This window comes from Protopterus annectens, chromosome 8.part0 (assembly GCF_019279795.1).
Source record: "Protopterus annectens isolate FY-2018-M chromosome 8.part0, PAN1.0, whole genome shotgun sequence".
NCBI lineage: Eukaryota > Metazoa > Chordata > Ceratodontiformes > Protopteridae > Protopterus > Protopterus annectens.
The window spans coordinates 727,986,121-728,000,509 of record NC_056741.1 but is presented as its reverse complement, the minus strand read 5'-3'; the positions used below and the strand labels follow the sequence as shown (position 1 = coordinate 728,000,509).

Below are 14,389 nucleotides of genomic sequence, written 5' to 3'. Positions count from 1 at the left end.
GGAGGTCGTTCCACTGATCCTGACTTCCTGAGTCGTGTCTGTGTGATGCAAAAACTTTACAAATAATAAAATCACACATTGTAACAAAACATTACCAGTCTGGTTCTCCTCCCTTCATTTCACTATCATGGGTATTTACCTCATTCCGTACTCTTAACACTTTGGTCATTGTCAAATGTTTAACTGCATGGATCTCTGGCTCAGGTCATGGCTGATAAGGGTCCTAGGGCCACTTTAATTATACCATTAACAAATGTTAATTATTAAAGGTTCAATTTATCCACTTAATAAATTTTAATCATTAATAAGTACAGAAAAGTGCCTTTGGTTAAGGCTTCTACGCCTTCCTTAAAAGAAAGGGCAGTTGAAGTAAATTCTCTCAAGTCTCCAGGTGCAAAAAAAATCAATCAATAAAAACTAAATGAAAACTCCAGCCAAGCTAGATGGCTTTATTGGCCTGAAATGGTCTATTGAAATGACTTAAAAAGAAATAAATCATGGGCATTCAGAATCGCCATATAACTGAAACACTTAAGATACATGCAAATGACCCTTATGAACATCATGTGCCTCTGATGCAAGAGGTTTGAGAGGTCACGCAGTGGAAGTTCTAGCTTGGCTGGAGTTTTCATTTAGCTTTTACTGATCAAATCTCCAGGCAGAGAACTAATGTATAACTACTTGTTTTGTAACTTGAAGGAAAAGGGCGGGGGGACATACTTAACAGTGAAAACAATAACAACAGGGAGGTAACACAAGTCCAGAGATTAAACAAATGTTGCTTAACACTATGTAAAGCAAACTTGTACATGCCCAAAAACTAGCACTTCTAACAAAAGACATGCGCGGGTAGTTGTAATTCGCTCACTTCTAGAACTCGGATCTACAGTTCTAAGTCGCCTTGAACAGAAAAAAACTTTACCAGGCTACTGTAGCCCTTCTCCCATACCCATGAACCCTAGCACCTGAGGCTTCAACATCCAGGCTGAAACATATCAAAAGTAATCTGAAGATCCAACATACTCCCTAATGAATCCTCTAGTGGACACTGAGGCAGGGGGAAGGTTAGGGGGCATGAACAGTGCAAGACTTGCAACTATACATGCAAATCAATTGTAACTTTCTGATGTAAGATTAGATGCAACTACCATATTTCTGGGATAGAGTCCCAAGCAACACCTCCTGGGTAGTTATTCACATTATAATACATTAGATAAAGACAGCTCCAAAGTCTGCCCTCCATGTGGAGACAATATTCAGCTTACAGTAATTAAAGATGCCCGGGTTGCTGCTGCGCAAATGTCATCCAACAGAAAGTTTCAAAACAAAGCCTGAGATGTGGCCACAGATCTCTTTTTATGGGCACTGATGACCTGAAGCAGGGATTTTCCATACAATTTATAAGAGAAATTAATATAATGTGACAGCCAGGAAGCAAGAGTAAAATGACAAATATTTTGTTTCACGGAGGTTATGAACTGCAAATCCTTCAGGACAGATTTAGTTGTGTCCAAATAAAACCCAAGCTGTTTGTAATCATCCATGCAGTGAAGCAAATACTCCCCCCTTTACTAGAGTAATTCAATAAGAAAACAGGGAGTTTGACAGCTTGGTTTAAGTTACACTCCACTGCAACTTTATGACTAAATACAGAGTTGGTCCGGAAATCCTGTCTCTATAGGAAGCGAGACGTGAGGATGTGCACTTGTTTGGCATCTACTTCTCTGAAGTACAGGCCAACACAAAGGGACTCTGGCTAACAAAGTTCGCAGATGACTGCAAACTGGGAGCCATTACTGATTCCTCAAATGATGTGGAAATTCTACAAAAGGGCCTTACAGAAACAGATGCTTGGTGCCAGAGCCATGGACTCAAGCTCAATGCCAAGAAATGTACAGTTATCCCCTTTGGGAAAAAACATGTACCCATGAATTACCACATAGGTGGCAGTACACTAAACACCGTCATAAGAGACTTAGGGACACAGGTGGACAGTGGTCTCACCATCAATCGCCACAAGTCAGAAAATCCTATGCGGCACACCTCATCACTAAGGGCTTTTAACCATCCAGAAAAAAGGAGGTCATTGTCCCACTATACTCATCCCTCATTAGACCCATTATAGAATACAACGCCCAGTTTGGTATGTACCTCTCAAGACATCTGTAACAACTGGAAAGGCAGCAGAAATACCTCACTAAAAGAATCACAGGCCTAAAGCAGATGCCCTATGCTGACAATGTCAAAAAATTCCAGCTATACTCTGTTGTATATCATCTACTCAGAGGCAATCTCTGCTTAACATACTAGGCCATGTCAAACCCAGAGCTGTTGAACATGCTGCACTTAAAGAAATCCCAATCCCGCAGAGCCACATTCTCCAGGGATCTAAACCTTGTCATCACAATGAACAAAACATGCTGGAAGGATAGGTTCCTGACCCAGCGACTCCCCAGACTCTGGAATAGACTGCTCATACAAGTCAAGCAGAGCGCCTCTTTGGCCCTCTTCAAAAGTAACTTTGACGATTGGATGGGAGATAGGAAATTCACCCTGGGGATCACTTCAGTCGCCCTGCTAGACATGGGTCCAGGGAAGTAAATATTGTGGGAAGAAATAGACAGGGAATTGTTATGGCTAGGCTTGTACAGGCCCTAGGGCCGATAGCCTAGTTCCAACCTATGAACCTATGCTTGCAACTCTTGGTATCCTTCAGGTTAAAGTTACAACTACTAAACAAGGTAAATAAAGAGTCAAATACATAAGCATGGTATTCTGGGACAGAATGAAAGAGGTCAGAAAAGATCAATGCTTCTGATTGTAGCCTAAGTTGCAAGTCAAGCCCTCTCAGAACAAAACATTTTCCTTGTGCCTGGTTTCTAAGCAGTAGTCAAAGGTCTGACCAACCCTTACCAGGTAAGAAGGGTCCCTGCCTCTCACTGAAAGGGAAACCATGTGGTTAAGCTTCAGGAATTGAAGATTCAGGAGTGGCTTTCTAGACAGATGGCATAGTATGGCCTGTGCAGGAGAGGCCTGTCTAATACAACAGGGGAGGCCAAAGCAAGTAGAAGCTCACTGACTGGGCCAAAAGAGGATACTAGAATGAGTTTTGCTTTACCTATTGTGGCTTTCTCAAGGACTTTTGGGATAAAGGCAAACAGGAGAAAAACATATAGACGTCCTAGTGGCAACTTCTGGATGAAAGCATCCTTAATGAATTCTCCAAAGACAGGAAAAAAGGGGAAAATTTATGTGCTTACTTAGTGCTGGCTGGTGATACAAACAGGTCATAAGGGCTTCCAACAATCCCAAATTTCTGTTTGAGCTGTAACTAGACTAATGGACCACTCCAAACGCATTATATGATGTGAAGTAAACCAGTACTCTACAGGACTGGCGTGACACAGGACACTGACAAGTACAAGACAGCAACCAGCCTGACGTAGGATACTACTAGAAAGCAACTGAAGACATGTGCTCATATCCACGCCCTCCTGGCCCCCATGACATAGGGGATAAGAAATAATCCCTCTTTGCTTGTTCAGATACCTAACCATTGCCATGTTGTTGGGAGTGGATTGCAATGGGAGTGCTTTAAAGGCTTGTCAGGTCAAAGAGCAACCATCAACTCCAAAATGTTGATGTACAATTTGGCCTCAATTAGCAACCAAGTGCCTTGGGCTATCTGCTCTGCAAAATACCACCCCCACCACACAGCACAAGCAACTGATGTTAGTATCACTATGGGGATGGGGCATGAACTATTCTGCCTAATGAAGGTCTGATGGCTCCATCCACCAAAGAAGACATTCCTTGCACTTCTTTGAAACCAGAATGGGAATATCGAGAGAGTGTTTGTCAAGACAGTTCCACTGAGCCTTGATGGTGTATTGCAGAACCTAATAAAAAAGGTTGCACTGGACATCATGAAAATAATAGACTCCATTAGACTCCATGCACACTGGCAGAGATGTTGGCATGGAATTGTAGCTGTGTATTCTTAGAACTCTTTCCTTGGTCAGCAGAATGTTGCCTGGAGACAAAGACTTTACATGATAGGGGTGTCTCGAGTGCAAGTTATGAAGGCTATGGACTGAACTGGTGTCAGCTGTTACTCTATACTGCTGACAGTGATACCTAAGGACAGATGCAGCTTTAGAAGCAAACTTCTGGAGGCTAGACTATATAATGATGAGGATGACAGGAGCCAGTGGTCCAGGTAAGGAAAGATCATGGAGTCTTGGAAGTCAAACAGCTGAGCTAACCAAGGACATGCATTTGATGAACACCCTGGGGGCATTGGCAAGACCAAACATTAGCATCCTAAATTAGTAGTGATCACCTCCCAGACAGAAGAAAATAACTTCCTGGACTCCCTGGCCATTTTGATGTGAAGGCAAGCATCCTAGAGGGCCAGAGAACACATCCAGTTCACTTTGGAGAGACAAGGAAAGATGGACTGCATTGTGCCCACTTAAAACGTCATTCTGACAATGTGAAAATGCAGGCTCCTCAGAATGAGAATGGGCCTGAAGTCCAGAGTCTTTGGAAGTAGTAAAAAGAACGGTCAGTAAAAGCAGTGCCTTCTCTGGTCTGGTGGGACCTCTGGGATGGTCTTATACAAAGGTCTTGAATGACTGACCTTGCGAGAGCATTTTTATGGAGTAGGACACCTGTTAGAGAGAAATGCAGCTGCAGAATTATGCAAAAGGGTATGAAACAGCCTCTGGATTTCATGTCTCAACCACCTGTTGCATGCAATGGCCTCTAACAAGGGCAAATGGACAAAAAGTATTCAGTGGACAATGAAGCTGACGAGTGTTGCAGTCTATTCTTGGAATAAATGTGCTGGGCCACTGTGGGACCCGAACCCAAATGCCAACCTTGGTAAATGTGCTGTTCCTGCTTTCTTTCTCGTCAAATGTGGTCTTTACACACTCACCTAAGAGCAAAGAACCAACAAAAGGGGCATTCATGAAATGGGCCTTGGCATTCTTTAGAAAATCCAAGAGGTGTTGCTAGGCATGTTGGTGAGCAATAAGAGCAATGTCTGCCACACCAGTAGGTCCTTATAGCCATACTGTGTGTGAGACGAGCAGACTGATTTATGACTGAGGATGTAGTCACCTGCTGGAAATGAAGCTTTTTTTTTTTCACCTCAAGAGTGTATCACCTTTCTAGAGTTAATCAAGTCCTTCTGAAACCTCCGCATGTGAATCTGGTAGTTCAGTGTCATGAAGGCAAAGGCAGAGGATGCAAACACCTGCTTCCTCAATACATCAAAGTATTGTGATTCCTTATGGGGGGCTGCATATTCTTAACCCGAGGCTCCAGTGCACTCTTCAAGATGGAAGCTACCATCAGAGTCCACAAGCTGATCTTGTAAGCAAGTGGGACTGTCTTTGAATGAGTGCAAAATTTTGTTGGACTTTTTGGGACAGGAACCATGACATGCACGTTTTTGAAAACATTATCTAATGCCAGCTTACACATCTCACCCACAGGTGGAACAACATAAGAAGTAGACCTGTTGAAGAGAAGGCCTCTGCCAAGATAATTTCAGAATTACAGATGTGTCCTGTGGCCAATCTGTCCTAATTCTAGTAAGCTCTAGTATGTCCTCAAATTTAGAGGTCATTAAGAGGCATGACAGGGAAATCAGTCTCTGGATCCTCATCACTGCCACGGATGGGTGAATCTACAGGGCAGTCCATATGCCTCCTGCTGCATGCAGCCTTCCTAGCTTGCCATGGGTAGGGGACATTTGGGGGGAGGCAGAGACTTGAGCATCTGATGAAATAAAGACACCTTACAAAAGTCTTTCTTCTGCACAGGGAAGAAAAAGGGAACGGCAACGATGATCCAGGAGCAAGTGGAACAGGCAGGACTACCAAAAAGATTGCTTCAGGCATAGATAGCATTAACACCTAAAACAATCCATCCAAAATAGGAGCAAACACTGACTCACTTCCTAGGGCAACATAATCATAGAAGCCAAGAAGGTCAATTCCAAGACCAACACCACCTCACAGATACTACAAACTAGAGACTTCTGCAAAACCTGATGCCTTGTTCAAGGTCAGATACACTATGCCCAACAGGGCTAAGGCCAACCCTGAAGAAATCAACCCTTGGCGCAAAGACAGAGATCAACCCCTGATGAGGTCATGGTCAGGGCTGCTCAAGTCAAAAGCAGGGTCATCAGAGCCAAAGTCGATGGCATCAACACTGAGAAGGTCATAGACACTGAGGTGTCGGACAGCCCTGAAGGGATCAGGGCTCAAAGACAGCCTTGACTAGATTGATCCAGAGCCAATCCCAAAAAGTCAGCAATGACGGTGATCATGAGTCCCGGATGCCAGCAGGTAGTGAGATCTAGGATTGCATGTACTGGACCTGGAAAAAGGCCAGCCATACCTTTTACATAATGCAATAGGGAAGAGTGGGACACATGAGCACCAGAGAAGGAAGAGCGATGATTGAAGGGGGGTGACCCAGCTACAACTCGGAAACCACCAAACCGTGACCCTCCAAATGGGGTAGCTACAAAGAAAGGAAAACTCTGAAGTTAAAGGCTTTTGAGCAGTACAAGGTTTGCCAACATTAGAAGTATCATAGAGGAACACTACATCCTGATCTCACTGATTTTTTTTGCACCCTAAACTTCTTTACTGGCTTAGCAGCATCTTTTTTTTTTTTTACAATTTTCTCATGGAAGAAAATTATGAAGTGGAGGGATAGGTCATCTGATCCATTCCTGAGGTAGCTGTAAGCTTCTTGAGCTTCAGTCTATTGTTCATTTCCTTAAAGGTAGATTGCTTAAATTATTTTGGATCAGCAAATATCAGAAACAGAATGGGTGCAGGTTTTCATTTCCAGAAGACAGATTTATAGGACTCCACATTTGGCATTTACTAGATTTAAACTGCTATACATTAGGCAGATGACTCATTACGATAAAACAAAGGAGCAAAATTTATTAAAATTATTTGGGTAATTGTTGGAGATACGGATTTCAAGACGATGAATATTTGCATGTGATATGGACTTGTGAAAGGGTCAAATTGATTTTGTCATCAGTTACAGAAGCTAGACAAAAACTTTCCCCTCTTGAATAACAAGTTCTTTTAGTCCTTAGGAGTAGAAGGTTATCATTCCCCACTTACCACTGTACAAATAATATGGATTAGGGTCATTAATACTGTAAAATTGGTGATTACATACAAAGCATGAAAAAACAACACTGAAGAGTGGGTAAACATTTTTGTTATATGAACAGGATAAACTGCCAGTTCTGAAAGACTTGACAATATGCAAAATAATTTAGTGATTTTTTAATATTTTTGTACATTATTTTTGAGTAATAAAGTTGCAATGATATAAAATATATCATGGGCATAAGTATTTGAGATAAACTTGCATTAACATAAATGGTATTGTCTTTTTTTTCTCTGCTGAAGTGCTTATTAGAAATGCTGTAGCAGAAGTGTGTTACATGGATCTTCCACGTCATGTTAGTGGGATATAAAAGATGCGTCGATTATGATGTTTAAAGTTACAAGCAGTCAAAAAGACTGCTTAATTGTAACCCCACAAAACCTTTTTGAAGTAACACACTTTTGATTTCTCCATGGTCAGGGATGGAAAGCTACTGAAATTTTAAGATATCAGTACCAAACTTTTTTTTTAACCTAGTCAGAAAAAGTGCTGGTGGGTAGGAGAATCTACACACTTCTGACTAGGAAATAAATCGGTACAAGGGAACAGCTAACAATATCTAAAATAAAAGGAAAATAAATGATTTATTCTGAATCGGGGGGGGGGGGCAGTCAAACCTTTGAAAACAGAGAAAGTAGTCTGAGCACATTTTCTACTTACCAGCTGAACTGCTAAATAGTTCTGCAAGTCACTGTCCTCACACACTATAAATATTAATGGATTATTCTGACAGTTTCTACTAAAGCCAAGCAAGTTATCTTTCTGTCAAGCAGCAATATCAGTGCTCGGTTTCGAGAAGTGTGATGATTCTGAAAGATACTGCAGTTTATTCACTGGATAAGCGCTTTTGTCTACAGACCTCATCATATCATAAACGAATGCACCTAGCGTGTTTATATACAGTTTTTGAAGAGTGAGAAAGTAGGAGGACCATTGAGGGAACCATCCACATCAACGCCTCACACACTAGCTGCTCCTGTTAGTCTTGGTCCCTGAAGTAGCTTGGGAAGCTTAGCTGATCAAGCTGATTTTAGAACAGTCAAATCCTAGGAGTGATAGAAGAGCAACTCCCTATACCCACAGCTTCTCCATAAAAAACAAAACCCCAAAAACAACTAGGTCTTTTGAAGAAATGTCTTCAAAAATATTATAAGCATAAACTCCCTTAAGCTTATAAAAATACGAGAAGTTTCTCCAATGTACCAGCAATAAAATAAAACCATGAACTGTACTTGACCACTTAAGGAAACTGAACAAAAGTAACCACCAGATATTGCACATATTAGGAAGAATAACTAGAAAGGAAAGATATACTACTACACGGTTTGTCCTGAATTACATCTGTCAGAAAGATCAAAATGGGTGCATATACAAGACAAAGTTTGCTACTCATTCAAGGCTTGGTCTGGTGCTTAGCACACCAACATCTACAAACAGAATTTTTTTTTTTGTTAATAGAAGTACCTTCTGTAGCTGTTCCAAGACTTTTTCTGCATCTTGCTGGGTGAAGTGCTTTGCCAGAACTTCAGACACCTGCGACCATATACTAGGCTGCTGCGGCATCACTTTGTTTAAAGTGTCTTCTGGTAAGGACTTTTCTGGCTGTTTCACCACGAGGTTAAGTTTGGAATCAGGGCCAATGGAATAGTCTGACAGTCTGTGCTCATCTAATTAAGGACAGAAATAAATGCTAAATTTAACTGTTCATTCCTCTTACAATATACTAATTCACTTATTTTCAGACACTTTAATCAAAAGGAGGCAACTCTCAGGTCCACTATGCATTTCACAATGACCACTGTAGTGGAAATGTGTTTTTCAATCCCATCACTACTTAAAAAAATAATTTTATAATACATTTGAGTGGTCAGGGTTGCATGTCCCATGGCACAGGATAAATTGGTACAGCTAGTTTATTAAAGATTGTATTGTGTGTTCATTATTGCGTACAGTTTTGGAACCCCATTAGACTAAATTATTTTACAATTGCAGTCATAGTATTTTTTTGTCTCTGCTTCAGATAGCAGAAAGGCTAGAAAGCCTCCATTTCTGATGGTAAAGAGTCCAAGACCAAGTACTATTAGATCTAAAGAAAATAATGAGCAGTGATACCTGATGTTTTAATGCAGCCATTCTATTATTAAATGCATATTTTATGTACAGCTATTTGTTTAATATCACCTATAAATAATGTTTATTTGTGATTTGCACAGTAGAGGTGAAATGAGAGTTTCCTGACTTCTTTTATAACTGTACATGCATACATACAGTGGATATAAAAAGTGTACACACCCCTGATAAAAATGCCAGGTTTTTGTGATATAAATAAATGAGACCACAATAAATCATTTCAAAATTTTTCCCACCTTTAATGTGACCTACAACCTGTACAATTCAATTGAAAAACAAACAAATCTGTTAGGGGAATATAAAAAAAAAATGTACAATAAGCTGGTTGCGTAAGTGTGCACATCCTTAAACTAATACTTTGTTGAAGCACCTTTTGATTTAATTACAGCATTCAGTTTTCTTGGGTAAGAGTCTACCAGCATCCCGTTGAGCTGCCCAAATTGAGAAACGCTTCCACTTACTCGAAAAGACCTTCCTCATGGAAGATCAATGAGCCACTACCAAGATCTTAACCGGAGAAGATAGACCAGGAGTCCCAACTATCATGGGAATTACAGCAGCCAAGTGGTGAGCTTCAGATTGGCCAGATCTGGATGTGGAATCCCTGAAGGATGAGAAAGCAGATCGGGAACCAGATCCAACGTCCAGGGAGGACACACTACTTGAGACCATAGAGAAGGGAACCATACCTGACGAGGCCAGAAGGGGGCAACGAGGATGACTGACCTCCCCAGCTGTTGCGCTTTCCGAATGAACTTTGGAATCAGGGGAAGTGGAGGATAAACACAGAGGAAACTGGAGGGTTAAGCATGAACCACAGAGTCGCTGGGGACTCCCCCAGAGGATCAGAGTGAAAAACTCACTGCACTTCGCGTTGGAAGAAGCGAAGAGGTCACAGCAAGGCTGATTCCACTTTAGAAAGATCTGTTTCGATACTGAAAGATTCAGAGACCACTCGTAAGGCATCAGGATAGACTTGCTGAGCCTATCCACTAGAATGTTGGAACTCCCCGGAATGTGAGTTACCACCAGAAAACGGCCGGTGATCGCCCACTCCCACAATCTCATGGCTTCGCGACAAAGAGGTTAAGACCTGGCTCCTCCCTGTTTGTTGATGTACCAGACTACTGACATGATGTCTGTCTGGATGATGTCGTCCCTAGGGGAAGATGGTCATGAAGGGTTTGTAATGCCAATAGCACCACCCTCATCTCCAGAACGCTGATATGCAACTGGGTCTCCAGGAAAGACCATGCGCCTTGAACTGTCCTTCCCAAGCAATACCCCCCAACCTGAGCAAGGAGTTGTCAGTGGTCACAGTGGTCAGAGGGGTGGCAAGAATAAACGGCCAACCGCGAAGATGATCTGGGGACTGACTCCACCAGAGAAGACAATTTGTCCATGCTCATGAGAGACAAACAGGATGCGACAGTGGCAGATCTAGAAATGACCACTTGACTGCCAGAGTCCATCAGCTCACCCTCATGTGCAACTGAGCTGTGGGAAAGAGGGTGACAGTGGCCGCCATTGGACCCAAACGCCCTTAAAACAAACTCCACTGGAGGAGACGGGACCTGAAGAATATGCCATACATGAAGTTTGAGGGACTAAGTCGGTCAGGTTTCAGGAAAATCTTGGCCTGAACAGTGTCCAACTGGGCTCCAATGAAGTCCAGATCTTGAACCGGTTCTAACAGGGATTTGTTGAGATTGATGGTGATACCCAACTGGTGGGCGGTTTGGATGAGGAAATCCCTGGCTTGGCAGAGTCTATGCCTGGAGAGGGCAGAAAGGAGTCAATTGTCCAGGTAAGAGAAGACCTGGAAGCCCTGCAGCCGCAGGTGAGCTGATACCACCCACCATCACTTTGGTGAACACCATGGGGGCTGTGGTGAGACCAAAGGGTAGTGCTCTAAAACTGGTAATGATTGGCCCCCAGCCAGAAGCGGAGAAACCTCAGAGAGCTGCTGTCCATTTTGATGTGATAGCATGCATCTTGGAGGTCTACTGAGCACATCCAGTCATTCCTCCTGCAAGAAAGGCAGGACAGATTGAAGTGTGACCATCCGGAATTTCATCTCGGCAATGGACAGGGTTCAGGGTAGAGAGATCCAGAACTGGCCTCCAGAACTGGCCTCAAGCCTCCTGTTTTCTTTGGCACTAAAAAGAACCTGGAATAAATGCCTAATCCGGACTGGTCTAAGGGGGCTGGCTGAATGACTCATTTTTCTAGCAGCTTGGAAATCTCCCGTGCTGCTGCCTCCCTTTGCATGGGTGGAACATCCGGGAGGTGTTTGGCCGGAACTGGCCTTCGCAGGAAGGGAATCAAGTATAAATTGGATATGATTTGCAACACCTATTGATTGTCTGTGATAGACTCCCAGGCTGTTGGGTGTAGCGATAGTCGACCTCCGACTGCCTCCAGAGACGAGCAGCTGGGCAACCCTTAAGGGCTACTGCGTGGGCCTGTCCAAGAATGAGTCCCAAGACCCTTGGTTCCACGGGCTCGAATCCCCCTCTACCTCTGGGGGAAGGCGAGTCCCAAGCATCCTGGGAATAACCCTGAGACTTCCAGAACCACATCTTCTTCACCCCCCCCCCCCACTGATTCTTGGAGAAGGATCACTGGGGCGTTAAGAAGTCTCCTTGTCCTTTTAGGTATGGACCAGTGTATCACATACAGTCTTTCCAAAAAGACTGGAACCATCATACGGAGCATTTGTAAAGGACGTCTTGAAGAGCTCAAAGAAGGTACAAAGTCGGAGCCAGGCCCGACGTGTGATGGCAACGCCTGCTCTGGCAGTATCCTCAGTAGCATGACAGAGAAGCTGCATAGAGGAATTGGCAATAGAGGTGAGCGTGGTCATTCAAGGAGAAAACCTTCCCATCTTCCATCATGGACACTGGGATAGACTCGGCGACCTCCTTTACCAAGTCTCACTGAAGCCCAATAACGTGTGCCATGTAGTTCAGCGCATGTACAGAGAAAAAGAAGTTATGTACTCACCATAGCGTTCCATCTGAGTAGGTAACTTCATTTGTCAGCAACCTGTGGGTATCGGATCCGACCTGGATCCGAGCCGGCAGCTTTCCAAGCTAAAGATCCAAGCTCCAAGCTCCTCCCCCTTACCCACAATACCCTGCTACCTCCTTCCAGTCCTCGGATCGCGTTTGCCCAATTATACAATTTCACCAAGACAAAACAACAACCTAAAACATCCTAACCTAATGAATCCCAAAGGCTGAAATCATTCTAGGATTCAGATAACCTTTTAGTTATGTACTCACCATAACTTCAGATGTTTGGGATCCATCTCGCCTACATTCTGACTGATGGGTTCGGAGCCGATCCCTCGGCTCCGACTCGGCACGCTTATGCCAAAGAGCGAAGTCTCTTATTGGCTGAGCTTACTATATCCCAGGATGCACCACTACCAGTCCCCCAGATCTAGTTTGTCCGCATACATGCACACATGCACGCTCTGATTATATAACATCGTCAGATGAACAAGATAAAAACAGTAGAACTCAAACCGTTCAATCTCTTCTGATTTCCAAGGCAGGGGGAAGGAGGGTGGGTATTAGGAATGTAGGCGAGATGGATCCCAAACATCTGAAGTTATGGTGAGTACATAACTAAAAGATGTTATGTGATCCTATCTCGCCTACATTCTGACTGATGGGACAGCGTCCTAGCACCTGAATCCTGGGTGGCTCACTGGAAAACACTCCTGAGTACCGTGGAACCAAATGATGCTCGCCCTTTAGATGCCACATCCAATTTATAGTGGGAAATGAAAGTGTGCGGATTGGACCAAGTAGCCGCAGCACAAATCTCCGATATAGCGAGCTTGGAATGAAAAGCTATAGAAGTAGCCATAGCTCTGGTAGAGTGAGCTTTGATAGATGTTGTAAGTTGCTTATTCAAGAAGAATAAGCCTGAGTTATGCAATCTCTAATCCATTTGGAGATAGTAGCTTTTGTGATGGTTTTACCCAATTTATTGTCTGAGAAGGACACAAACAACTGGTCTGACTTACGAAGTTGCTGAGTCCTGTCTAAATAGAAGCGCAATTGCCTGTGAACATCCAATTTATGGAGAGTGCATTCTGCTTCATTGGAGAATTTTGGGAAGAAAACTGGTAGCTCTAGAGACTGTTGGAGACAGAGATTAGAACAGACCTTTGGGACAAAGGATGGATTAGGCCTAAGTGATACTCTATCCTTGTGGAAAATCAAGTACGGTGGTTTAATAGACAGGGCTTGAAGCTCTGAAACTCTTCTTGCAGAAGTAATTGCAACTAAGAAGGCAGTTTTCCAAGACAGATATTTTAACTCACATGTAGCAGCCGGTTCGAAGGGGAAGATGTCAATGCACGAAGCACTAAATCTAGATCCCACGGAGGGCAGGATGAAAAACTGGGGACTTAACAGACCCGCACCTTTAATGAAAGTTTTGCATAGTCTGCTGCTCATCAATGGAGGATCCATGGACTCGTGAAATTTAGAGATAGCCGCTAGTTGGACTTTAATAGTAGAGACAGAAGATCCTTGATTAAACAGGGATGTTAAGAATTTCAAAACCTCTGGGATAGGAGCAGTGATAGGGTCTAAGCCCCTGAGTTGAGCCCAGATAGCAAACCTCTTCCACTTACTGAGGTACAATTTCTTAGTGGTGGGTTTGTGGGCCGAAGATAAAATGTGAATAACTTCCGGGTCTAATGTGTGACTTCTGACTAAAGTCGGAAGTGGAGGAGCCAAGCTGTCAACTTCAAGGAGTGAAGGGACTGGTGCTGTTGTCCCGACTGATGAATTAACAGGTCCGGAATTAGGAAAGTCCACGGATCGTCCACCGCATGTTTCTTCAGGTAAGGAAACCATACCTGACGAGGCCAGTATGGGGCAATCAGTATCATTGCAGACCCCAATTGAGAAGCTTTTTGAATGACTTTGGAGAGAAGTGGAATCGGAGGAAAGGCATAAAGTAGCCCTGTTGGCCAAGGTTGTGCTAGAGCATCCATAGCTGGTGCTCCCTGATGTGG

At 43.3% G+C, this 14,389-nt stretch overlaps 1 protein-coding gene across 1 annotated transcript in view; it reads right to left on the bottom strand.

Annotated features, from left to right (window-relative positions):
* Window positions 1-14,389, bottom strand: part of UBL4A (ubiquitin like 4A) — a 622,055-nt gene that overhangs the window by 272,310 nt on the left and 335,356 nt on the right. The window contains exon 3 of the mRNA XM_044080181.1: window positions 8,683-8,885. Within this exon, the coding sequence (XP_043936116.1) occupies window positions 8,683-8,885 (203 nt within the window). The remainder of the gene's footprint in view (window positions 1-8,682; window positions 8,886-14,389) is intronic.